At 44.6% G+C, this 26,850-nt stretch overlaps 1 protein-coding gene across 5 annotated transcripts in view; it reads right to left on the reverse strand.

The window, feature by feature from the left end:
- acaca (acetyl-CoA carboxylase alpha) overlaps positions 1-26,850 on the reverse strand; it is a 58,588-nt gene that overhangs the window by 20,843 nt on the left and 10,895 nt on the right. For 2 of the 5 annotated variants that reach the window (XM_083779886.1, XM_083779887.1), the window contains exons 12-41: positions 25,661-25,822; positions 24,426-24,589; positions 23,338-23,488; positions 22,878-22,981; positions 21,633-21,860; positions 20,634-20,784; positions 20,375-20,509; positions 19,871-20,017; positions 19,224-19,412; positions 18,760-18,860; positions 18,386-18,474; positions 17,959-18,083; positions 17,505-17,618; positions 16,890-17,003; positions 16,264-16,353; positions 15,485-15,603; positions 13,206-13,229; positions 12,513-12,650; positions 11,125-11,268; positions 10,434-10,539; positions 9,701-9,808; positions 8,673-8,729; positions 7,960-8,004; positions 6,391-6,432; positions 4,474-4,689; positions 3,948-4,103; positions 3,194-3,421; positions 2,880-3,035; positions 1,556-1,702; positions 585-854 (exon numbers count right to left, since the gene is read on the reverse strand). In XM_083779886.1, the coding sequence (XP_083636012.1) occupies positions 585-854; positions 1,556-1,702; positions 2,880-3,035; positions 3,194-3,421; positions 3,948-4,103; positions 4,474-4,689; positions 6,391-6,432; positions 7,960-8,004; positions 8,673-8,729; positions 9,701-9,808; positions 10,434-10,539; positions 11,125-11,268; positions 12,513-12,650; positions 13,206-13,229; positions 15,485-15,603; positions 16,264-16,353; positions 16,890-17,003; positions 17,505-17,618; positions 17,959-18,083; positions 18,386-18,474; positions 18,760-18,860; positions 19,224-19,412; positions 19,871-20,017; positions 20,375-20,509; positions 20,634-20,784; positions 21,633-21,860; positions 22,878-22,981; positions 23,338-23,488; positions 24,426-24,589; positions 25,661-25,822 (4,020 nt within the window). The remainder of the gene's footprint in view (positions 1-584; positions 855-1,555; positions 1,703-2,879; positions 3,036-3,193; positions 3,422-3,947; positions 4,104-4,473; positions 4,690-6,390; positions 6,433-7,959; positions 8,005-8,672; positions 8,730-9,700; positions 9,809-10,433; positions 10,540-11,124; positions 11,269-12,512; positions 12,651-13,205; positions 13,230-15,484; positions 15,604-16,263; positions 16,354-16,889; positions 17,004-17,504; positions 17,619-17,958; positions 18,084-18,385; positions 18,475-18,759; positions 18,861-19,223; positions 19,413-19,870; positions 20,018-20,374; positions 20,510-20,633; positions 20,785-21,632; positions 21,861-22,877; positions 22,982-23,337; positions 23,489-24,425; positions 24,590-25,660; positions 25,823-26,850) is intronic. The other 3 variants (XM_083779889.1, XM_083779888.1, XM_083779890.1) reach the window with 3 other exon arrangements.

The raw sequence follows: 26,850 nt of genomic DNA on the forward strand, positions 1-26,850 counted from the left end.
TGAAGGAAGTAGGGAAGCGAACCCGGAAGAAGGAAGAGTTATCGACAGGCCACTATGAAAAAATTCCCTATTTTAGATAAGCCCAAAAAAGGGACGGCAGGTTCAAAATGGTTCGATTGGAACTTTGCCACTGCTGCCAAGCCAATTAAACAAAGCTATGTGAGAAAATGAACGGGAGACGGGTATGCCATCTTCGGGGAAACACGACTACTGGCAACCACAGCTATGCATAGATCCTATAGCGTTGCTTAACCCATTCTGACCGGGCACCCATTTTAGTGTCGGCATCATGTTATGCTTTAGCTATTGAAAAATAGCAGACCTACAAGCTCGTATCGCGCCACTCGGTGGCGCGATATGAGCTTGTAGGTCTGCTATTTTTCAATTTTATATATAAAATATAATATTACACATTTTTATTATATAATAATATTTTTGAAAAAATCGAAGAGCGACTGACATTTTTTAGAATCTGATCTCAGGTCAGAATGGGTTCGTCAGACCCAGTGTGTGTCCGACGGAAACCTCGTATGAATCTGATCTCAGGTCAGAATGGGTCAAAATACATAGCGCTGCAGACTGACCTTGTAGTAGTCGGTCTGGTCCTGCCAGGCGACGTGGAACATGTGCCGGATCTCCTCCGCCAGGCCGATGCGGGCGCCGCTGTTGGCGGCGATGTAGACGCGCGGTATGCGGCTCTCGCGCGCCATCTCCGAGGCCTGCAGGAACAGCACGTCCTCCTGGGGGCCGAACGAGCCGATCTTGTGCGTGATGTCGTTGCTGATGACGACGATCTCCCGGCCCGCCGGGTACTCCGGCGTGCGCAGGGTCATCCGCCACGCCACCATGCCGATCTAGAGGGAACACGCATGTACATTTTATATACAGTAGTATACTGTACATCCTTCTGGGGTTCAGAGGCATTTTGCACTCAAATACATGGCTTTCTGAAATGGAGCGTCGCAAGTCCCGTGTCCCCTTTCATGACGATGACAGGCCCAGGAAATAATTCCCCATGGATTTTTTTCAAAAAGTATTTAGTGTTTAGATCTGTAAGCCGTGGACAAAGCAAACTCCGATCATGACAAATCATGACAACAAACACAATGACTGTGACTATTGCGTCATAGGACAGCCAAGTCTATCGACTTTTTATGTTTGTTTAGAGCCTAATTAATGAATTCCCCGTCCGCTGCTAAGTCTATAGACTTTAATGTGTGTTCAGGGCAGTTTGATGTTATTTTTTGCCAGCCAGGACTAAGGACTTGAGGTTGCTCGCTTACACGTGTGATTTTTTTTTAATCTTCTACGCAACACAAAAACAAGATGTAAAATATAACCACTACTAAGCAATGAATGTATCCATCCAAAGAAATACAGAGACCCCTAGAGACGAGAAGGAAAACTGCGCCGTATAAAGGGACATCATGTTTAAAAAAGCTCCACATTGGGCATGGTAATTGGCTGTTAAGAGTATATACTTTTTCATATTCACTCCTCGTGTTTTGAAATGTCGCTCCCCGTGTGGCTGAAGAAGAAGTGAGGTCTCACGTACCTCATTTCCTCCTGGCAGTCGATTCATCTGCACCAGCTGCCCCTGGGCGTCCAGGACCAGCTCAGTGAAGGTGAGCAGCTCGGAGGGTAGAGGGCATTTGGGCAGGTAGGCGAACGCCTCCGTGGAATGCCACAGCTTCCTGAGAGCCTGGCAAGGAATGAGAGAAAATAACCCATTCTTGACCTGATTTATACGAGGTTTCCACGGGACACACACTGGTCTGATTAACCCATTCTGACCCGAGTTCAGATTCTAAAAATGTCAGTCGTTCTTCGATTTTTCAAAAAATAGCAGACCTACAAGCTCGTGGCGCGCCACTCGGTGGCGCGCTATGAGCTTGTAGATCTGCTATTTTTCAATAGCTAAAGCGTAACATGATGCTGACACCAAAATGGGTTCCCGTTCAGAATGGGATAATTATATGTGTTACTGTGTTTCAGTGTTCATTTTGTTGACCAAGACTAAAAGACTAAGATTAATTAAGATTAAAGGTGTGTTATTAAAAATTAACACTGCTGTGAATTCACTGGGGGTATAAGGTCTATGCCAGTGGTGGAAAAGGTACTTGAATGCTGCAATATATATAGAACTACTCTGTTAAGTAAAAGTCACAATTTACTTGAGTAAAAGTACAAAGCTATTGGCATCAAAATGTACTTAACCCTCTTATTGACCTTGACGCTATTGACGTAATTAATGAAAAAAATCCCCCGCTAAATTGTACTTAAGTAAATATACTTAAGGGGATGTTTTTTTATTTAAAAAATAATAATAATACTAAAAATCTAAATGTAGGAAACAAAAAAGAAAGGGACGCATAAAAATGTGTCCGTGGCCCACAATACAAATGGGTCCGACCCACTGTTTGGGGACCACTGGTCTATGCCTTAATGTAACATCCTACCTGTCTGAACGTCTCAGGGAAGTCATAGACGTAGGTGGTTCCTATAGGGACTCATCCTACCTGTCTGAACATCTCAGGGAAGTCATAGACGTAGGTGGTTCCTATAGGGACTCATCCTACCTGTCTGAACATCTCAGGGAAGTCATAGACGTAGGTGGTTCCTATAGGGACTCATCCTACCTGTCTGAACATCTCAGGGAAGTCATAGACGTAGGTGGTTCCTATAGGGACTCATCCTACCTGTCTGAACATCTCAGGGAAGTCATAGACGTAGGTGGTTCCTATAGGGACTCATCCTACCTGTCTGAACATCTCAGGGAAGTCATAGACGTAGGTGGTTCCTATAGGGACTCATCCTACCTGTCTGAACATCTCAGGGAAGTCATAGACGTAGGTGGTTCCTATAGGGACTCATCCTACCTGTCTGAACATCTCAGGGAAGTCATAGACGTAGGTGGTTCCCAGGGACTGGGCCTGGAAGCGTTTGGACTGCAGCAGGTCCTTGGTGACATATGGCGTGTTGATGAGCATGCCATGCAGAGGCCCCTGCTTGTCTCCATAGGCCTGGAACTGGATCTGGACAAACAAGACGGACAGAGACAGTGTCACTTCTCCAAATAACTTATTTTCCCCTGCATTTTATAAGCTCCTTTTTTAGAGAAACCTAGGGTAGTGACCAGCCAAAGTTGTGGATGGTATTAAAATGAATGACAAGGAGAGACGTCGAGGCCCACCTGTCGGTCTTTGGGCCCGACCTCCTGCTCCGACCGGGAGTCGGTGACCTCCTTGTACAGGCTGATGTCCAGGTAGTAGCCCGACTCGTTGGTGAGGAACAGGCGGATGGGGATCTGTTTGCCCGTGGGCGTAAGCCGGATGTTGATCTTCAGCTCGGCCTGGAGGACGCGCAGCTTCCACAGGCGGCTGCCGTAACGCATGACCATGGACCGCACGGACTCCTCGATCTGAAGACACGGGCGTGATGAACGGTGAAAAAACAGTAGGAAGACAATAGCAACACACGTGAAAAGAACACCAATGAACTCGCCTCAAAACAAGTCGGTGGAACTGCTCAGGATGGTATTCCTATGTAAACTATGGTTAAACCTAACCTTAACCTCAGTAAAACGCTACCAAATGCTAACCCTATACCTAAACTTCAATTGTACATGCATTTTGTTTTGACTGTATTATTCCACCACTTTTTGCTTTGGCAACGTAAACGTGCGTTTTCTCATGCCAATAAAGCCCTTTGAATTGAAAATTGAACTGAACCGAACCGTGGGTTGATTATCCCATTCTGGGCGGGAACCCCTTTTGGTGTTAGCATTACGTTATGCTTTAGCCATTTAAAAATAGCAGATCTACAAGCTCGTAGCGCGCCACCGAGTGGCGCGCTACGAGCTTGTAGGTCTGCTATTTTTAAGAGCGACTGACACAGAAGACATTTTTAGAATCTGATCTCGGGTCAGAATGGGTTATTGGACTAACCTTTGACGGGTCCATGATGACGGTGGGCACAAAGTTGAGGAAGATGTGGTTGCAGTCGGTTCGTACGGTGGTGTTGTTGAACGCCACCTCCAGCTCATCCATGGCTTCCAGCAGGAGGCGCTCTGCCTCGTTGTGAAGGTACTCGAACGATGCCTCCTACAGAGAAGGAAGGGCCAAAAGGTCAAGTGGAATTGTGCCATTTCCTGCAAATGTTCACCTACTAATAATGACCCCAGAAAAGGGATGCTAGAGTTCCTGAATGAAATGTGAAAACACACAAAGCTCTGGGCGGTTAATACAACCAGAAAAAAAAGCTAATGGGAAAGGGGGGGGGATCACACTTGTGTGACGTGAGGGGCACTCTTATCGTCATACATCATCATACAACACATTCCGTGCACAGCCAATCAAAGCAAATGTGGTACACACAAACACACAAAGCTCTGCCCCTCAAAAAAAAAAATAGGAAAGGAAATTAGGCAAATGTATAGTCTCTTAAAAAAAACCCTGTTGGTTCTGCTCTCACCTTGGTGACGAGGTCCGAGTGGCGGATGATGGCGCGGACAAAGAAGCGGTAGTCGGTGACCTCCGTGCCCGCCTCCACGCGGGCGGCGCCCAGGTACAGGTGCATCTTGTGGTTGGCACAGGGAATGGCCGTCAGGGCAAAGTTGCGCATGCGGTTCAGCTCCAGCTGGAAGGCCAGCGCCGGCTCCAGGTGACGGTAGATCCTGTCCTCCTCAAACTACGGAAGCAGGCCAGTGAGTCACAGTCGTATAAAAGCTATATCAAGCCTATAAAACCAGAGGTTTTCAACCCTTTCAGGCCATGACCCCAAAATAAATCAGACCCCCCCCCCCACCCTGACACGCACTTGGAATTTAACCCATTCTGACCTGAGATCAGATTCATACAAGGTTTCCACCGGACACACACTGGTCTGATTAACCCATTCTGACCTGAGATCAGATTCTAAAAATGTCAGTCGCTCTTCGATTTTTCAAAAAATAGCAGACCTACAAGCTACAAGCTATTTTTAAATAGCTAAAGCATAACATGATGCTGACACCAAAATGGGTGCCCGTTCAGAATGGGTTAAGGCGTTGAGGCATTACATTCAGGTCTCCTACACATTTTCATTTTAAAATTCCATATTTTTCTAGATTAAAAAAAAAATCCAGAATTCTTTGTAGATTTATTTACACCATATTTGACATTTGAGTGCAAATACCTATGCTTATGTTATGTAACTAAATGCCTTTAAAATCAAACCGCTAATTTATAATTATACATAAGTAAACTAACTGAAACGGTCCTACCTATACTCCCCTTAATGTATTGGAAAAGTAATAATTGTTCTCCATGAATCTCTTTTCTAAATAAGAGGCAAACTAAATTATTAAATGTTTGTGCCGTCTGGGAAGTGTCCATGGAGAAACAATTATGGTTTATATTATGAAAAAATATATACATGTAGATTTTCTAATAACTACACTGCGTAACAAATTAATAAATGTTCAGACAAGTACCGTATTTGTCATAATGTTATTTGTGACGCCATGTATGCAATTCAAAGGTATTGTCGTATATTGTTTCAACTGATTTGGTTAAAGTTAAAAGTTATTATAAGTCAATAGTCTGGAAACATAATACTTTTTCTACACTCTACACAAATATATATATATATATATAATCAGGGACCCGCAGGTTGAGAACCACTGCTATGAATGATTTGTTCAAAGTTCCATTCACTAGTTGGCTTCTCCCGTCATCAACTCCAGAGATTCCCGTGAGCTGTGGTGGTTACTAAGTAAATGAAATCAAAGGCAATCTAAACTCAGAGGCCCGCTAATGGGCGTCATTTCTCTTAACCCATTCTGACCTGAGATCAGATTCATACGAGGTTTCCACTGGACACACACTGGTCTGATGAACCCATTCTGACCTGAGATCAGATTCTAAAAAAATGTCAGTCGTTCTTCGATTTTTCTAAAATAGCAGACCTACAAGCTCGTAGCGCGCCACTCGGTGGCGCGATATGAGCTTGTAGATCTGCTATTTTTAAATAGCTAAAGCACGACATGATGCCAACACCAAAATGGGTGCCCGTTCAGAATGGGTTAAATGGGAGACATAATTGAATAGTTCATTACTGTAATGGGTTTTGGTGGTGCCATTGTAGTGAAACCATCGTGGGGGGGGGGGGGGGGGGATAGAGAGGAAGAGCCATTGCCGATCATGGAGTGAGTTTTAGTGGTGAGAGAGAGAGAGAGAGACTGTAATTTCTCTCTCTTTTTTCTACAGTCTGCAGCAACGGAAGCTCTGTCATGAGTCAAATATTAAAGCGGAAAGTGGAGCCTCCACCACTTTTCCTCATTTCGTTTTTATTATTTGGTATGAAGATACTCACTACTGACACAATATGGTATGAAGATAAGATACTCACTTTGTCTCTGGCACGGAATGTGAAGAACTTTGGGAACTCTCTCTGTGAGGGGGGGGGGGGGGGGGAGAGAGAGAGAGAGAGAGAGAGAGAGACGAGAAATTCAAGAAAAACATACAACGGATGGTAAACACCACCTCAATTGTAAATCTTAAAATGTTCAATACCAGCTATTCTGGTTAGTGGCAGTGCATGCATGGCATGAGAGTGAGAAACAACAGCCAGACACATATGCAGCATTGTTGAAAGCTAATAAGTGCAGGTGATGGATGAACTGTTACACCAGCGAATATGGTTTATTATGCCACCATCACCTGGAGCTTGTTTTTACACACTGTGCTCTTTCAATCGGTGGTTCTCAACCAGTGGTCCGGGACCACTAGTGGTCCTTACGGGTCCAGGTGGTTTGGTCTGAGAGGCTAAATGTCATCGACTGACGGTCTGTGGCTCAAACACCCAATACATAATGGACCTTGATATGAAATGTGGTTGAAAACCCACTGGTCTATCTCACAGGAGAATCACAGTGCATTAAATTCAAACGCTCACATTATACGACAGCGATATGGACAATATTTGGAGCACCATTCAAGACGCCAATGAATAAAACATCCGCCTTCTTTCCCAGCGATGCATCTGAATTCCTAAATGTAAATCCGTTGGCTTGTTAAGAGACGTTATACCGGGAGAAGTGCCCACTTGTCAGGACAATACCGGACCAATTGTCAGTATGCGCAATGATTGCTGACTCAAAGCCTGCATGAAAACAAGACTGTAATTGTACACGGCACGGCATAACCTGTACGGTCACGATTTAATGCTGGGTTTCATTTTTGCAGTATTCTGAGAACCATGGTGGCGTGATCACATACTGTAGTCTGGTTTAGAATGTGAGCAGGCTTGTTCAACAGCTACTGAGTGCCGCTATACGTTTAACAAGTGGCAGCAAATGACGGCGCCACACAAATGAACGCCATTAACACATTCTGACCTGAGATCAGATTCATACGAGGTTTTCCACTGGACACACACTGGTCTGATGAACCCATTCTTACCCGAGATCAGATTCTAAAAATGTCAGTCGTTCTTCGATTTTTCAAAAATGGCAGACCTACAAGCTCGTATCGCGCCACTCGGTGGCGCGATATGAGCTTGTAGATCTGCTATTTTTCAATAGCTAAAGCATAACATGATGCCAACACCAAAATGGGTGCCCGTTCAGAATGGGTTAATTCTCATCAGAGTCTGTTGTCCACGGCCAGGAAAATCAAAGGACTATTGTCACCATGATTGCAAAGACATTCCCCCATATCTCTTTAGGGGAAGAAGAAACACCTTTAATTTGAAATGAGTGGGTGTACTTTTTTAACAAAGGCTTGATTGTGGGTGATTAAACATGGACCCGTGTAGTACTAGTAATATTTATGTACTGTAGAACAAGGTAATAACGCCACCGAGCTCGGGAATGCCTTTTGGATATTTATAAACATAAACATTTACTAAAAAATGTCATTTTATGTTATGAACACGTGGAAAGAGCACAGGATGAATAAACTAGATTCCTCTACTCACATGAAACCTTTGGTCCACCTCATAGTTGATCTGTTTCCTGAAATCCTGCCAGCGTGAAAACAAAGCAAAGGCAAAAGAGATACAGGGAAGGAGATGATGAGCGGGTGCACACAGGCAGAAAAGGGTGGCAGCCAAATTTCACAAGTTAATTAGCTTAAAAATGGCTTAGATCACTGGTTCCCAAACACTGGGTCGGGACCCATTTGTGGGCCGGACACATTTTTATGGGTCCTCTTATTTTTTTTTGTATCCTACATTTTGCTTTTCATTATTATTATTATTATATTATTTTCAAAAAACATTCCCCAAAAGTATAACATAACATCTTTCAATGTTATATTATAAGAAAATTCAATGATTTTTTTCCAGTAATTTCATGAAGAAATAAAAGAAAAATCAAAGACATTTCATGAATTGGAAAACATACTTTTAAGTAGTAGTGAAATCTACGGTTTTAGATCTGTTATGTTCACTAGTTTGGGTCCCGTGGAGACATACAACTTCTCCTTTGGGTCAAGGGCTAAAACGTTTGGGAACCACTGGGCTTAGATTATCGCAATTACGTCATTTCACACAAACAAAATTGCACAAAACAATCTGTGCTACATTTGATACAGTCTATTGAGATAAAGGGATTTAGTGATAAGCAAGGGAGTGGCTTGTAAGGAAACGGGGTTGTCCTGCACTGGGATGATAAGAAAGGAGGTCCTCACCTTCTGAGCCACTAGGAACGTCAGCCTGCGGATGCCGTGTTCGAAGAGCACCGATTTCTAGGATGAAAAAAAAAAAAAAATAGACGATGTTAGAATGAGAAGATCTCTCCCAAACTGTAACAGAACCTAGAAATAAAAGGTCTATTCATGCTGTGTCGAGCAACGCATTCGGCAAAACAAACGTATTGTCAAAAACGGCAGCAATGTGTCACGGGAGAGCCTTGCACTGGGGGTGGTGTCGCATAGTTCTGGAAAAATGTATGGTCGCAGACGCCGTCCTAAAATGTTGGCACACTCTGACTGGTTGTAAAGAAGAAGTGAGTTATTGGCGAGTCGCAGAAATGATGAATGGCCAAACCCCGGAACGTCATGCAACACCAAAAAAGGAGACATGTCGCTCGACTCCATAAACTGAGCAGCACGACATGGCGTGTTGAACAGAGGAGGAATCAAAGGCTAGGCTGAGCATGTTGAACAGAGGAGGAATCAAAGGCTAGGCTGAGCATGTTGAACAGAGGAGGAATCAAAGGCCAGGCTGAGCATGTTGAACAGAGGAGGAATCAAAGGCTAGGCTGAGCGTGTTGAACAGAGGAGGAATCAAAGGCTAGGCTGAGCGTGTTGAACAGAGGAGGAATCAAAGGCTAGGCTGAGCATGTTGAACAGAGGAGGAATCAAAGGCTAGGCTGAGCATGTTGAACAGAGGAGGAATCAAAGGCTAGGCTGAGCATGTTGAACAGAGGAGGAATCAAAGGCTAGGCTGAGCATGTTGAACAGAGGAGGAATCAAAGGCCAGGCTGAGCATGTTGAACAGAGGAGGAATCAAAGGCCAGGCTGAGCCTGTTGAACAGAGGAGGGATCAAAGGCCAGGCTGAGCATGTTGAACAGAGGAGGAATCAAAGGCTAGGCTGAGCATGTTGAACAGAGGAGGAATCAAAGGCCAGGCTGAGCGTGTTGAACAGAGGAGGGATCAAAGGCTAGGCTGAGCGTGTTGAACAGAGGAGGAATCAAAGGCCAGGCTGAGCTCTGACCTTTGACTGAGTGAACTCCCGGAACATGGCCGCCAGGCCGTCGTCATCGATGTCGCTGTCCGTCTTTATGGCCACGTTCAGGATGTGAATGGGCTCGTCCTGGATACTCTGCAAGGGGACAAAGGAACAGCCTCCATCAACATACTGGCAATGTTTAGGAGAGATTGCATTTGTTTTGATGCAATCAGTGGTGTGAGGAAAAAGTACTCACATTTCTTACTTGAGTATCAAGTATCAATACTGCAATATAGAAATACTACTTTACAAGTAAAAGTCCGGAATTCATATATGTACTTAGTATTGGCATCAAAATGTACTTAAAAGTACCCAAAGTAAAAGTACTCATTATCGGCTATGTATCCAGCACTGACGTTTTAAAATAAACATAGTGTAGAGTAAAAGTACAATATTTGGATCCGAGATGTAGTGGAGTAGAAGTAAAAGCACTGGAAATTGGAAATACTCAAGTAAAGTACCAAATAACTATGAATTGTACTTAACCCATTCTGAACGGGAACCCATTTTGGTGTTAGCATCATGTTATGCTTTAGCTATTTATAGTGGCGCGCTACGAGCTTGTAGGTCTGCTATTTTTGGAAAAATCGAAGAACGACAGACATTTTTAGAAAATGGTACAGTAAAGTGGTGTTGACAGTTGACTCCCAGTGATAGAAAGTTTCCACCACTGGGAAGGTGTCAACAGCACCAAGCTTGCGCTGCTTTGTGTCCTCACCTTGACGTCGTCCTCGGCATAGAGCACGGGGTTGCCGCCTCCCTCTGGGAAGGTGGGACTGGGCGGCGGAGAGTCTGAGAAGCAGCTCAGCACGTCGTTAATGTTCCTGCAGAGAGACGGGCCCCAATCGTCAGGGTTAGTTACGTTACATTTTCAATTCAAAGGAGCTTTATTTATCGCTTACAACAGAGCCGTTATGCACAGAATATATAGACCCCCGGTTCTAAACGTGGGATCAGGGGTCCTTGGGGGGGGGCACACAGAATAACTCTTCCCTACTTCCTTCACAGGTGTTACCAATGATATACTGATTAAGGCTCTGTTCCATTTAGTGGGCAGTGGCTCTTAAACCTTTTAATTTTAAGGACCCCCCGTAAACTCTGAGAGTGTACAAATTGGTCCATTTGGTTCTATTTGTACCCTCTCAGAGTTACACACCTGTACGGGGCCCATTTGGAACCACACTCAGGGACACTTTGACACCCACTGGTGTAGGCAGAGTGTTTCCAGTAAGCCAAACATGCACAATAGCAGCACCCCGGACTCTGTTTGACCAGAATGGAACAGAGCCTTCATTTACCATCAGCGGTAACACCTGAAGGAAGTAGGGAAATGGGGGACCCAAGTTCTTTCCAAAATGGCTTGTGTAGTACAACTGTGCATATAGCCCATTCCAGGTTTAAGAGCGGACCTGGTGAACTCCTGGAAGGAGCGGAAGGACACCATGGCGCCCATGCGCTGGCACGGCGGCGTGAAGGAGGTGTCCAGCAGCACGTCGCTGACGCCGCCCGCGTGCACCATGCCGTAGTGGTTCAGGTTGGACGAGAACGACATCCTGGAGAGTGACGGCGACAACACACACACACAGAACAACAACAACGTTACACTGGAGGAGGCGTGCAACCCAACGGTACATAGTTCCCCCCCCCCCCCAGCCCAGAGCTTTAGCAGAGTGGATGAGAGGGGGGGGGGGGGGGGGGGTCGGGGGGGATTTACCCCCCCCCCTGCACGCCGGGTGACCAGATCCAAACTGTTCATTGAAGTGTCGCTTGTGTGGGACGGGACGAGGTTAGAAACATATTACTTAAGGTTGCTATCAAAATGTCTTGATGTCATATTCGAGCATAGGCCTAATATTGGCCTATAATTTTTTTCATTAACCCATTCTGAACGGGAACCCATTTTGCCACCGAGTGGCGCGCTACGAGCTTGTAGGTCTGCTATTTTTGAAAAATCGAACAACGACTGATATTTTTAGAATCTGATCTCAGGTCAGAATGGGTTCATCAGACCAGTGTGTGTCCAGTGGAAACGTCGTATGAATCTGATCTCAGGTCAGAATGGGTTAAACCCCTCTGGAGTCTCACATTTTGTTTTTAAAATTATGGGTGGTATGGGCGACTTGGTGCTGTAGCCTAGGGGATATTTCTCATATCATTATAATGGGCTTAAAAACACATCTTGCTGGAAAAGAGACAACAAGAAAGCCAGCTATTAGGGGACTAACTATTAGGGCATTTGAACACTGATGCCTGCCAATCACAATGTGGGACAGGGTCTCAATTTGTGGGACGCCTGCAAAAAGTCTTGGAAATGAGGGACTGTCCCACGCAAAGGGGGACATCTGGTCACCCTGTGCACCTGGCTTCCATCATGCCCATATCTAGTTCGGTTCTCAACTGCTTTAATACAGCAATCTGGCTCCAAATTCACGCTTAAAGAAAACCCTACTGTGAATGTGGGTCAGAGCAGAGTAGAAAGAAGTGTAATTATTTGGACCTCACTAAAAACATCGTCATGTATCAATGAAAATTACTATAAGAGAATTACAGAGGGCATGTGCAGCGGACACAGGAAAGACCATGTTAGTCAAGCCGAACAGTGATTGCAATATTTATGAACCCAAACATCAGGTATGATGGGGTAAAAAAAAAAAAGACACCGAAAAGAACGCAGGTTCCCAACCAGAGATATTTTTTCATATCCCGAAGGGTTCCACATTGTTGAATGTTAGTCCCTTTAAAGTGAAAAAGAGTTGCCCCAGTTTTTAGAGGAGGTATATTTATGTGAGGGCCAAACCTGTCCATAGATTCGGAATCTGAAGTGTTACTCTCCTCTGTATTTGTATCTTGACTTTTGCTATCCTGTGTTTTAAGATCCTCCCGGGTCTTAGCGGCTTGAAAATTACCAACCATGATAATCGGAACGGACACTTTCCTGGTAGGACAGTTCACACATTTCAGTGCACATATACAGCAACGTAAAAAAAACGTTACAAAAACGTTTCCCCACCAAAAAAGAAAAAAATCTAAAATGTTTTGTTTTACAGCATAATGAAATTACATATACTTAAATTGTTCTCACGATGGTATATTGCAGTTGCCCTCGACAGTGTTCAAATACATGGCACACACGATATTTAGACAGGTCTCACACACACACACACACACACACACACACACACACACACACACACACACACACACACACACACACACACACACACACACACACACACACACACACACACAAGGTTGGGACATGGAGGCTGAAACCGCCAAAGGCCATGCTCTTATTGTGAGTAAATTAAGGAATATCAAGCTGACCAGCCAGACCTCAGTCCAGTGTCTCCAACATCAGATTCATTATAGCAATAAAGTAGCATATAGCCAATCACAACATGACTTCATTATGTGGAGGAGTGTTCTACCATGCTAGCTACAGTCATGTCTTTAGGGATATAGATTTCAATAAGAAGAACGGTTACTATACCTGTTTAGAGTGGGGATGTTCCCTCTGCAATCAAACAACATTATTGATTACTAAATGGTTAGTGGCAGGCAGTCGATCAGAAAACAATCAGTCACAATTCAGGAATATGCAGTGGTGGGAAAAAAGTACGACGCTCAATTGTTTTACTTAAGTAAAAGAATCATCACTGCAATGTAGAAGTAAATGGCCGGAATTCAAAACTTACTTGAGTAAAAGTACAAAAGTATTATTGGCATCAAAAAGTAACAAAGTTAAGTACTTGAGTACTCAGTGTGCAGAATGTCCCATTTCTTGTGCTGTAGATCGGCTACCTTCAAATGGTCTAAATGTATATAGGACTGAGGTGGTTAATGTTTTGTACTAAGAATCGGAAATCTACAGAATCATATCGCGCCACCGAGTGGCGCGATACGAGCTTGTAGGTCTGCTATTTTTTGAAAAATCGAAGAGCGACTGACATTTTTTAGAATCTGATCTCAGGTCAGAATGGGTTAATCAGACCAGTGTGTGTCCAGTGGAAACCTCGCATGAATCTGATCTCAGGTCAGAATGGGATAATGTGCAACATGAGATCTCCTTGGGGCAAAATTCAAAAGAGAGTAAGTAGGAGGCTGGAGTGACCGCCACAATACGCTCTCATGTCATGAAATCATTCGCATGCCGTTGTTCATCATTAACAGCACACCAACCACGCAGGGTGTAATCCACAGACCAACATGGAATCAGACGCATGCAAATAAAACAAGCATACAATGATTGTTAGAAGAAGCTGTGGCTGCATCCAACTCCACTGACAAACCTGATCCTGGTGATTCAATGACAAAGAAAAGCACACACACAACACACACACATACTGTACACACACACACACACACACACGTGCACCGCAAAGCAGCAAGCAGGAAATGCAATACATCATCACATCGATCATACATCCAATGCATCCACACACAGGGATTTACAACCACACTGGTAGAACGTTAAGTAAATAAATAATAAATGACAGGGTAAATGAGGACACTTTCAACACAAACTTTGCTGTAGTGTGCCCTCCTTGTGACTCAACATGGCACCAGGCAAAATAGTTTTCGTTTTGTACAAATGCCTTTTTCCAGCAGCACAGGTGGGGGAGTGGGGATCGGGTGTCAAAGGCACGTGTGGAAGAATTTAATTTCAGAGCATAACATTTTTTTGTTTTGGTCTTTCTATAGAGACCTTAATGTCTAGCAGCCATGCTGGAAGTCCATAGCAGTTTCTCGTTTAGTGCTAAACAATTCTTTAAAGCACATTACAAAAGTTGCTGACTGGGAAAGAAAATACTAAATTAAGATACTATTTTTACTTAAATTGTGCAGATTGTTCTAGGTGTATGTATGTACGTATATGTTGCAATATCTGTATATGCGTGTAAGTGCATATCTGAATGGATACAAAATAGCCAATTTGACATGGCTATGCCAAATTGGCCCAGATGTCCCTTGTGCCCACCTATCCTGTTACCATCTGTATTTTAATGCGTGTACAGGAGTTTGTCGTAGTGAGTGGCAGCTATAGCTGGTATTCAAAATCATTGTGTTTATTTTAATTTAAATAGATATACAGTAATCCTTTGTGGCGTGTACGCTTATTTCATTAATATTATCACTTTTTTCTAGCGATAAACACACCACTTTGCTTTTAATGAGCAAGGGTTTACTGCTACACCAAAACCACACAGCATCTGGCAAGTGGTGACTACGCACGCCGCTAGGCATTATGGTCTATATAAAAACACAGAACAACGTGCTCTCAGTAAACGAACAATTATAAATTTTTCTTAATTTCTATTCCACGATTTCGCAACCCATTTTTTCAATTATCTAATGTACTAATCCTGGGCACTACACTTCCTCTGCCAACCTGGGGAGAGCAACGGAATGACCTCATGCTTCATTCTATGCATGAGGAGTCCAAGCTGCTTCTTTTCGCCTGACAGGGGGGGGGGAGTTTCCCTGGTTGGACGACGTAACGTGTGGAAGGAACACATTATTCAAACCAACACGATTTGAAGGCTAGTTAATACAAATTAGTGCTTTTTAGTTTTATTTAGCATGGGCCCCCCCATCACCCGCCAACAAAAGATGTCAGGAGCAGGGTGGGTTGGCTGTGGGGGTGTTATGCAGAGCCAGATTATGTATTAACCTATGTGCCCTGTAAATCTAAAGTGTTCATTTAACAAAAAATAAATAAATAAGCTCTCAATATGGAGCCACCGTGCACCATATTTGTTTGTTTGTTACCTGTTGGGGTGCGACGTGGGGAGCATGAACTGGAACTCCACCACACAGGTGTTGTCCCTCAGTTGACGATGCTGAACACTGTTGAGCTCGTAGGCGATGTACGCCCTGCGCACATACACCTGCACGCACAGGGAGAGAGGGAGGGAAGTGGAGATATGGAGTTAACCCGTTTATATGACCTGGAGCTTTTAGGTTACCACTTTTAACACTAATTCCATACTTTAGCTGTTGAAAAATAGCAAGCCATGAGCTTGTAGATATAGGCGAGTCTTTTCAGAACAACTTACACTGTATTTTGTGTTTACAGAACTAACTAAAACCTGGCAGGCAATCCCACTTTAAAAACTAATAAAAGCTACTAAAACTAACTAAACTACTGAAGAAGAAAAAAAAAAAGAAATCTGAACAAAAAATGTGATGAAACAGAAAAAGAAAAAGAATACGTGCTACATGTACATGTCTGAATGGCCTTCGCGTTTGAGCAGTAAACAGTAAACAGCCACTTTGAGGGGCAGTCGGGGCAAATTCTCATTGCCAGAACATAACTATTCTGTCCAACTCGAACGGGCCTAAGCGAACCTTGCAAACGTTCGGCACGGCAACTCGCGTGCTTTGGCATGCTATAGGTGGTGTCTCTCTCGTGGCTCAAGTTTGCTTTGAGACGGCACTGCTTCCCAGTGCTCCGTCGCGGTCCATACTAGTAGGAGGGGTGCGGGACCATTATACATCAAACACGGAGGCCATTCAGCAACAGCAGTAAAGACAACAGCTTAGCTTACCTCCAGAGCGGCCATCCTGACCACCTGGTTACTGTGATAGAAGAAGTTGGGGAGCACGTCGAAGATGGACGTCTCCGACAGAATCAGTTTCTACAAAGACAGGGAGACAGACTTTGTCACTGCACTTGTCACTTGGTTGAAGCATGAGGTCAGTCCGTTGCTCTCCCCAGGTTTGGCGGAGGGAGTGTACAGCTTAGGATTACATTAGAGAATCGACACTGGGTGGAAAAAAAAGGGTTACAAATTCGTGGGATAAGAATTATAGATAAAAAAGAAAAGAAGAGCACATGGTGCACACACACAAGCTGTTTCCCAACACTAGTGATGGAAAAGTATTTAAAAGTACTGTATATAAATGTTTTACTTGAGTAAAAGTATCAATGCTGCATTGTAGAACTACTCCGTTACAAGTTAAAGTTCTGAACAAAATGTACTTGAGTACATTACAATTTACTTACAAAGGTACCAAAAGTAAAAGTGCAATATTTGCCTCTGAGATGTAGTGGAGTAGAAGTAACAGTACTGTAAATTGGAAATACTCAAGTAAAGTACAAATAACTATGAATTGTACTTAAGTAAATGCACTTAGTTACTTTCCACCACTGCCTGACACCTCATATATATACCTGCAGGTTCTCGATGCAGAACTGGTGTCCGTACATGTCGATGGCCGAGAGGAAGATGGACTCCACCTGGTTGTGTCGGAGCTCGTAGGAGGGCAGGTGGGAGGCGATCAGCACCTGGGGCAAATAATTATCATCATTATTTCCAGTTGGTCATAATAAATTAATATAGCTGCTGCAGGATGCATTAAACCTTAATGAAGTCACCCCTTAATGATTAAGTGGCGACTTAACGGTCTCAGTGGCCTTGTGTGTTTGACTGTGCGCCCTGGGCCCCCGGGTCATACCAAAGAAGGCACTCGGCATCAAGGGTTGGATTGGGGGATAAGTCCCTGCGACATACTAGCGTCATGTCCAGGGGGTGTAACTTGTACATCAAGCTGCCTCACGCTAAGGAAACAGGTCAGGAGAGATAGGCTCCTGGGCCTCATGGCTCTGCGGGGCTAACGGTTCCACACGGTGCATCATTGTACGTGTGCTGTACTGTAGCAAATAGCAATGAAATGAGCAATTTCAGGAGAGGGGAATATACTATAGGCCTACTGTACACTGTGTGTTCTGTATATACTATATAGCAAGGAAATGTAAGGTGAATGGTGCGTGGGGGGTTCATCAGACCTGTCTGGCACGAAGCGCCACCTTGGCGTTGGTGGTCTTGCTGAGCTGGGTGAGCTCGGTCAGGATGGTCATCAGCTCATCTGTGAGCGTGGGATCTCGCCCGCACAGCTGGTCCTGGACAACGCAAGAGGAACAACGTGCAAATCACATGGGACTACTTTTATAATATTTTATACATTAAACTTTAAAGGATTGATTGGTGCATTAAGCATTTGTGCAATACATTACAGATGATAAAATCACTGTTGTTATAACTATAGAGCGTAGAGGGGGTGTTGTCCTATTAGTGCAGTTTTTTTGACTGCTTGTTTCCGTTTTGTTTTTCTTGTCTTGTTTTTATTTTTGTCTTTTTCTTTGCCATATGTAAGTCATGTGAGTTACGTTGTTGAAAGATCTATCAAATCTTTGATGACAAATGGATGAATGAATGACTAGACGTTAAGTGGACACTTACAATCAGCATAGTGACCAGGAGGTTCTTTTTGGTCACTTGGGCGTGGGAGAATATGTAGTTGAGCACGTTGGCCATGTCGCTTTTGTTCTCTTCACGTAGTGCAAATACACACTTGTCGTAGTGTCCTGTGAACAAGAACATGCATATTAGGACTTATCGTAGTGTCCCTGTCACTCCTGTGTGAACAAGCACATTGCATAAGGAATGGTTAGTTCGGACATCTACAGGCAAAGTGGTAAGAGGGGTACAAAACGTTTGTTGTGCGGCAGTGCTCTCAACTGGTCAAATTGAGGAACTGCAACGCTTTTGGGCAACTTCTAAAAGAGACCAAACATTATTCCACACACACACACACACACACACACACATGCGCACGCACACATGATCCTTAAAGCTAAAATGTTGGTGTATAGATGTTATTTCTCACCGTTCTGGAACTGGATCTCTACTTTGAGGTACTGCCTGAGCAGATCCATCACCACAGCCTTCATGTGACCGCGGATGCCACTGCGATACCTGGCAGACGAGTGTGCAGTCAGTTTAGACAAGTGGTTCCCAAACGTCTTAGCCCCGTGACCCAAAAGAGAAATTAAACGTTTGCCCCGGGACACAGACTAGTGAAAATAGCAAGCTCACAACGCGGCTCGAAGCGTCGCGTTGTGAGCTTGTGGATCTGCTATTTTCACACATTTCTCTTTCACCCAGTGTCAATTGCCTAGTGTAATCCTGGGCTCTGCGCACTCCCTCTGCCAACCTGGGGGAGAGCAACGGGACTGACCTCATGCCTCAGGACGTACTCACTTCTGAACGAGCTGCACGATGCTCTGGGTGTTCATGAAGAACACCTCTCTCTCTGACTTCCTGTTCAGAGTGGCAGCATGGCTGTCCAGGATGTTGGCGATCTGGAAAGGAGTGATTAGAACATTCCATCTTCAGAATTAAAACTCTTGATTTTGAAGTAAGAAAGAACCCGTCTATAGCGCGGCACGCGCACACACGCAGTGTGTATTAAAGGTCTATGAATTGCTGGCTTCTTTCTCCTTCTCCGCTCATTCAGACCTGGCATTCCATCAGTTAGAAGTATTGTGAAATATTCTTGCACCACAAGCAAGCAGAATAAACATAAAGGGCTATATCTTGCACCACCCCTTACCCCTAAACTTATTTGCCATCTTGTACTATTTTGAAAAACCTTTTAGGGATGAGGGGTGGCACGAGACAGGGCCCCATAGGCTCATTCAGAAAAGAGAGCGTGCGTGCGTTACCTGCTGGCTGGGGAACTGGCACAGCACCGAGGTGATGTTGCTGGCATACTGCGCCATCTCCTTCTTGATGGCCTTCTCCACGGCGGGGGGGATGCGACCCGACACGCTGGTCATGATGTCCTGCAGCTCCAGCAGAGGCAACGAGGGGTCTCGCATGGTCTTCATCAGCCTCTCCACCCACTCCTTAAGCTGGGGGGGGGGAGACAAGGAACGGAGCGTTTATCAGTACTCACATTCTTTACTTATGTAAAAAATATCAAGTCAAAGTTTGGAATTCAAAATGTACTTTAGTAAAAGTACAAAAGCTTTGGCATCAAAATGTACTTAAAGTAGTTTAGTACTCAACCTACTCAAGTTCAAACTGCATGAAAATAATCTTTTGAAAACCTTTTAAAATGGATGGCATTTGATGTCAACCGCCTACTGTGTCGCTATGAGCTAAGGTGTTTGATATGGGGTTCTTAAGGTCTATTCATAGTCCAGTTTTCGGTGAAGAGGTGACTTAGGTGGTTAGTAAAACAGAGAGATGTGTTGTGTGAGCGGTGACCACCGCGGCGTGACGTCACGTTGTAGTTTCCGGTGGTAACCTCTTCACCGACAACTGGACTATGAATAAGGCCTTTATGCTACGCGTGGACTCTGGGTACCTTGATGCCGAAGAAGGGTTCGGGCAGGCAGTAGCCGTTCATCATGTTGACCAGGTGGTCCAGTGTGCTGTGGAACACCCTGTGGAGCTTCTCCCCTCTCAGCGCCACGGCCTGGATGACCGGCAGGGCCCCCAAGTGCAGCTCCGCCTTGGGGACAAAAAAAAACACACCGTTCACTTGCATTGAACTCATTTTCCCAGAAGCCCCTTGCAGCCCAGAGCACGGCTCGATTTCCGGTTTCGTCATCATAACGTGACGGTCTCTCGTCACCAGGTCCGTGACAAATCCGCTCTTTTTTTAATTATTAAACAACGGCGAATTAAACACATAAAACAAATAGCGGGTTTAGCGTAATAAGCAGCACCGAAACATGGATTAAATAGTGTGGAACACGGGTTATGCAGCTTAACTGTTAAACATTTGTTTAAAACAAAAAACAAAGGGACCCATGCGACCCACAGATGGGTCCCGACCCAGTGTTTGTGGAACAGTGATCTACAGTACCTGCTGCACTTTGCTGGGGTCGTCCAGTTGCAGCTTGGCGATGACACAGCCAGGCTCCAGAGCTCCCCCGGCTCTCTTCACATAGTGAATACACCCAGACTCTGCAGCCGTCAGAGTCATCACCATCTTCATCACCTGGACAAAACAACACACACACACACACACACACGTTGACGCACGTTTACACATCTATAAATTCGCATCTATGAAATGACGGCAAATGTGCCCGTTAATGCTCCTTCACGTGGATGTCGCGCACCTCGATCTCAGCGTAGCACTGGCCGGAGAACACGTGCCCGCCGTCCTCTACCGTGTACTGGATGATTTTCCCCGCCGAGGGCGAGCGCAGCAGCGTCGGGTCGTTCTCCTTCTCGAAGACGCACGTCTTGTTCCCGATGGTGATGCGATACCTGCGAAATACAAAAGAACAACGGCGCCAACCGAGTTTAACCACTGAGTAATGTATTTACAAAGTCAGAATGGCCGGAGACGATTGTGCACAAAATGCCAAAATAGAAAGTCAACATGCATTGGTCACTTCGCCGAGAATAGGACATCTGCAAGCAACGCGGCAGAGTGCGACGCGTTGAGAGCTTGAGGATGGCCTATTTTCAGCGTGCCACAGTGTCATACGATGAAGGCTAAATAAGGTACGGACCACCTCCTCCTTCATGTAGAGTGGTGTAGTTAAACATACCTGTCCACCTCCTCCTTCATGTAGGTGGTATAGTTAAACAGTAACGTACCTGTCCACCTCCTCCTTCATGTATAGTTAAACAGTAACGTACCTGTCCACCTCCTCCTTCATGTATAGTTAAACAGTAACGTACCTGTCCACCTCCTCCTTCATGTATAGTTAAACAGTAACGTACCTGTCCACCTCCTCCTTCATGTATAGTTAAACAGTAACGTACCTGTCCACCTCCTCCTTCATGTATAGTTAAACAGTAACGTACCTGTCCACCTCCTCCTTCATGTATAGTTAAACAGTAACGTACCTGTCCACCTCCTCCTTCATGTATAGTTAAACAGTAACGTACCTGTCCACCTCCTCCTTCATGTGTAGTTAAACAGTAACGTACCTGTCCACCTCCTCCTTCATGTGTAGTTAAACAGTAACGTACCTGTCCACCTCCTCCTTCATGTGTAGTTAAACAGTAACGTACCTGTCCACCTCCTCCTTCATGTATAGTTAAACAGTAACGTACCTGTCCACCTCCTCCTTCATGTAGAGTGGTATAGTTAAACAGTAACGTACCTGTCCACCTCCTCCTTCATGTAGGTGGTATAGCTGCTGCCGTCGTAGGAGAGCAGAAGGCCTCCGTCGCTGAGGCGATGGACGTCCACCTCGGCGGACACCTGGTTCATGATGACCACGTAGGAGTTGGGAGACTGCCGCGTCACGGTCAGCACGTACTTGGTGCCTTCGTAGATCAGCTCCACCACCACCGTGTTGAGGAGAGTGTGCGCGGGTAACACCTGACCCCTGGAAAAGACAGTGGGAGATGTGTGTGAATGAATGAACGAACAAACAATTTTTTATTTCCATGACAGATCCATCCCTTACAGGATTATAAAGACACCAGAAACAAACGATGAGTTAACAAAATCACAACCTGAACACAGAAACTACACAAAAACAAAAACTAAATATTTGGTTAATACCCAAAACCAGAAATAAATATACATCACGTATATGTTTTCTTTGTCCGCTTGTCCCACACTTTTCTCTAAATATTCTGCAAGTGTGAATATCTTATGTTCAAAACCTCTCTCTGCGTCGCTTAACCATATCAGATCCAGGTTTCCACATCTATACAATCTTTGACGTAGTACATGATACAAAGGTGTGTGTTAGTGAGGCATTTATTTTCCCCCCCTTTTCCCAATTTAGTCGTTATGCCAATTCACGGTTTTCGCATGTGGTGGAATATGCCATTCCTCCTCTCAGTTTCCCCATCCTGCTGAACAGGTCCCGACCCAAGCTGTCCGCCCCGGCCTCCCACCCGTAAACACAGCCAATGGGGCTCTATGCACACACGCCATTTTGGAAAGAACTTGGGCCACTTCCGTACCTCCTTCACAGGTGTTACCGATGACACTAAGTAAGGCTCTGTTGCATTTAGTGTACAGTGGTTCTCAAACCTTTTCATTTCAAGGATCCCCCATAACTCTGTGAGTTACACACCCGTACGGGGCCATTTGGAACCCATTCAAGGACACTTTGAGACCCCCTGGTGTAGGCAGAGTGTTTCCAGTGAGCCAACACGCACAATAGCAGCGCCCTGACTCTGTTTGCCCAGAATGGAACAGAGCCTTCATTCGTACTATCAGCGGTAACACCTGTCTTCCCAAAATGGCATGTGTGCATAGAGCCCATTGTGTTTGCTGGGGAGCCCAGCGGAGTCTCTGCAGTGGTGGGACCTTTACCGCTGTTCCACTAGATGCCCTGTGGATGTGTTTTCTATCCAACAGATAGACCGATCTAGGGGCAGTTTTGTACCTTTCCAGAGAGTGCAGGAAGTTGGACACGCTGTTCCTCAGGTTGACGTCGGCTACGTGGAGCGCACCGGCCACGATCCCCAGCATGGTGTCGGGACGCTCTGCCTGCATACACACAGCATTAGAAACTCATCCGTTTATCACGTGAGCATGCAATTTCAAATCATAAAACTAAAGCCGAGTGGCCATTTGAAGCCCATTCGAGGAAGGAACCCTGCGGGTCCCTGACCTCACTTTGAGAACCACTTGTCTTATGGTATTAATCAGACCAGTGTGTGTCCAGTGGAAACCTCGTGTGAATCTGATCTCAGGTCAGAATGGGTTAAGCAACCACTGAGAGATACAAGGGTCTTTGAAATCAAAACGTTTGAGAGCCCTCGCACTAAGAAACGCGATGCTACATGCTAGTAGTACACGTGCTCCTCATAGCTCTCACCCAAATGAGAGACATGGCTGTATACCTGCATCTTCTCCGAGATGAGCCTGTCCAGCCAGCCAGTGTCGATGGTGTTATGCTGAAAGCTCTCCGTCTCCAGGAGCTTTATGAGGTATTCCACCGTGGTCCTGAAGTCTCCCCTGATAGACAGTTCCTTCAGAGCCACCACCATGTTACTGCGTAGAGAGACACATGGATTAAAGCCAAATTAAATCTCACAACTGAAAAATTTTACTTTCTGGGCCTAATATGTCATTTGTTAAAACAGCGTGTGTCCTACACACTTAGCACAAGAGGTAAAAGTACGATGTTTAGGTAGCCATACAGCTAACCAGTTGAAGAAATTGCAGGTTGAGGCATTAATGATAGCGGTTATGAAATATCTACGGTCGTTAGGGTTTTCTGGAAGACTGAAATGACTAATAACCCAAAATAGGCTATCTACAAGCATACAACATGTTGTAATAATAATAATAAACTTTATTTATATAGCACCTTTTTTGACAGTGTCACAAAGTGCTTAACAATATAAAAAGCTTGTAGATAGGCTTGTAGATAGCCTATTTTTGGTGCAGGATCCACTTCTATAGAAGACATGCAGACTTCTATGGAATCCAAATGACTGAAATCGGTTGTGGCGACTGAGAACTTTAATCCATGGAGACAAAGACAACTGTAAATACATCTCGCCGGGTACCTTCACATCATACAAAACATAAAACCTATTAACCGCATTAGCCCTAGCGTCCTAATTATGCGGGGTATGTCATTACAGATTAAGAGATTTGTTGCACACTAGAGGCAAAAAAAAGAAGGGATGAAGGTATTAGACCACTGGAGGACCCCGGTCAACAAAGAATATAGGGTTTAAGTGCTTAAAAGGGATAGTTTGGATTTGACTTACCCAGAATTAAACAAACTCATTAACAACGTATTATTAATGTCACGGCATGCAGTTAGAAGCTAGGTCGAATGGTGAGCTTATGACCTAGTTGAGTTCAATTCATTCACAAATGTCTAGAAGCTCCTCTCAAAAGTAGCTATCGATTGCATCTCTGAGTAGGAAAAATAGTGCCAAAAGTGTTGGGTGTGTGTACGTGAGTGTATACTCACGAAATGGCCTCCTCGCGATTCTCCCCCCAGGAGAAGCAGTGTCCGAACTGGGAGTCGGCGAACTCGTGCAGGCCTCCGGCCGCAGCCACGCTGAAGTAACCCCAGACGTTCTTATTGCTGCGGAAGTTCAGCTCCTGCACCGTTCCCGAGCTCGGCTTGAAGCCCTACAGCAACGACGACACATTTCACAGATGTTTAATCAGGGCCCTTCAATTTGGACTTTAACCCATTACAAGACCTGGAACACATCTGTGTCGCCTTAGCCTTTAACCACTTTTTAACCATTATTTTAAACTTTAGCTGTTGAAAAATAGCAGATCTACAAGCTCATTGCGCGACACGGAACTTTCTGCTTTCTTTTTTTGAAAAGGTGTGCAAATCTTTTAATATATATATTCTTTCACAGCGAGCATTTTTAACTAGAAAATATTTTGAGATGGAGGTCTGCGGCCAAATATATATATATAGAGAGAGAGAGAGAGAGAGAGAGAGAGAGAGAGAGAGATTCCGATGTTTAATGCGATTGAAAGAAAATTGGACTCATGTATACACTGCTTCGGATGTAAGTTAATTCTGGTCTTTCTGAGCATGCTCATTTCCAAGGCGCACCAACTCCAAGGCGCGCCGAGGAGTTATTTCGTGCATTTTGCAGATCCGAAATCCACACAAAAGAACGTGGAGCAGCAGCAGATGATGATCCCCCTGATCCGTGTGTGTGTTCAACAGTCTCTCTCTCTCTCTCTCTAAAAAATAACGAGCGACCCTTGATACAATAATAATCAGTGTGTTGCGTGCCCTGGCCGTGCTGTAGATAATAAAGTACAAATAAAAACGAGATGATCACCTTCCCAGCGGAGAAGGGGAGCCGCAGCGGGTGGGGGAAAAAAAGACGGTAAACATATATGCCCGTCCCTATCCAACCAGCAGCCTCAAAGCTACTGCGGAATGAAATGATGGGATTTCAAAGTATCGTCTTTCGTCTGTAATGTTTGTATTGTTGAGACAGTCACAATGAATGAACTGCCTATATTGTATGTGTCCAACAGATGGCGTAGTTTCACGTGAATTAACATGTATCATGTCTTATAATATCATGTCTCCATGTAAACAATCATTCGGAATGACCATTTCCCATGTAAACTCGCAGCAATTTTTTTTACTACCGAAGTATTTTATTCTGAAGTATTTATTCGGAATGATCAGCCTTGCATGTAAACGTGGCCACTGGCACATACCTCATCGGGGTTTTCGCTGGTGATGCGGGCTGCGATGACATGGCCTCGAGGGGAAGGGGCCGTGAACAGACCCTCAAAGTCAATGTGACAGTCCCCCCAGGGCTGGACCCCATACAGCATTCTGATGTCTTTGATGCGGTGCAGAGGGATTCCCATGGAAATCTAGACAGGAGACGTTAAGGATTTACATGATGCTCTCTTCACTGGACAAAGTGAAACACGGAACAAACTATCAGTCAAATATAACCGTAGCCTTTTATAGACGATTGCTGCTACCATGCCCGACTTCACAGGGTCCATTTGGTTACATTTGTACAGTATTTGAGTTGCACGTGCATAAACGAGAGGGGTGCACCACAGAGCACATATCTCCGCCAGGCTGTCACAATTATTATATAATCGCCTGATTGCAACTATTTGAGCTAATCGCAATTATTTTGCATTATTAGAATAGTTTCTATTCCTCTCTATACAAACAGTTGGATAAAAATAAAATAAATGTCATATTTCCATCATTATTTCCACTTCATTGTCCATGCTCTTTTATCTACTTTCAACCTGGTGTTGTTCATGTTTTTCAAGAATATTTTCAAGAATAAATCGACAAGGCCCATTGCGACCTTGTATGTCTGCTATTTTTGAAACATTTCGAAAGTATAAAATAATTATAGAGGTGGACTGTTTTGGCCATAGTACGGTATATGTACGCCGTACGGTATAATGTACATCTATTCACGTAGAATGAACCAGGTACTTCAGAATAGATTCGTTTTTGAACCCCAACACAGCTCCGATTTGTGGTAATAAAGTGATAATAAAACGAAGAGCTGAGAGATGTCAATGTAGAGGACAGATGCTGTCCTACTCCTTCACACACAGAAGTCTGATGAGCTTGGCCGACGCATGGTTGCTTCGCAACACTACCCTTCAGCTTCAGCACAACTGACCCATTTACTGTTGAGTGTGTGTGTACACACACACACGCACACACACACAAACCTAAACAGCAGCCTAATGCAACTATAGTTTCTGCGTATCGCCTCTCTTCTTGGTCGGTTGCCATGGAGATTAAAGGGGCCTACTCTAGCACTGGGCGGTGAAGCATGCCAGCTTTGTCCCAAAACCAAACACACACCGGTCGAGTAGACAACACGTGATTGTAACACATACCCTCCCAAGCAGCTCACGTA

The sequence above is a fragment of the Protomyctophum parallelum genome, assembly GCF_964188405.1.
Source record: "Protomyctophum parallelum genome assembly, chromosome: 1".
Classification (NCBI taxonomy): Eukaryota; Metazoa; Chordata; class Actinopteri; order Myctophiformes; family Myctophidae; genus Protomyctophum; species Protomyctophum parallelum.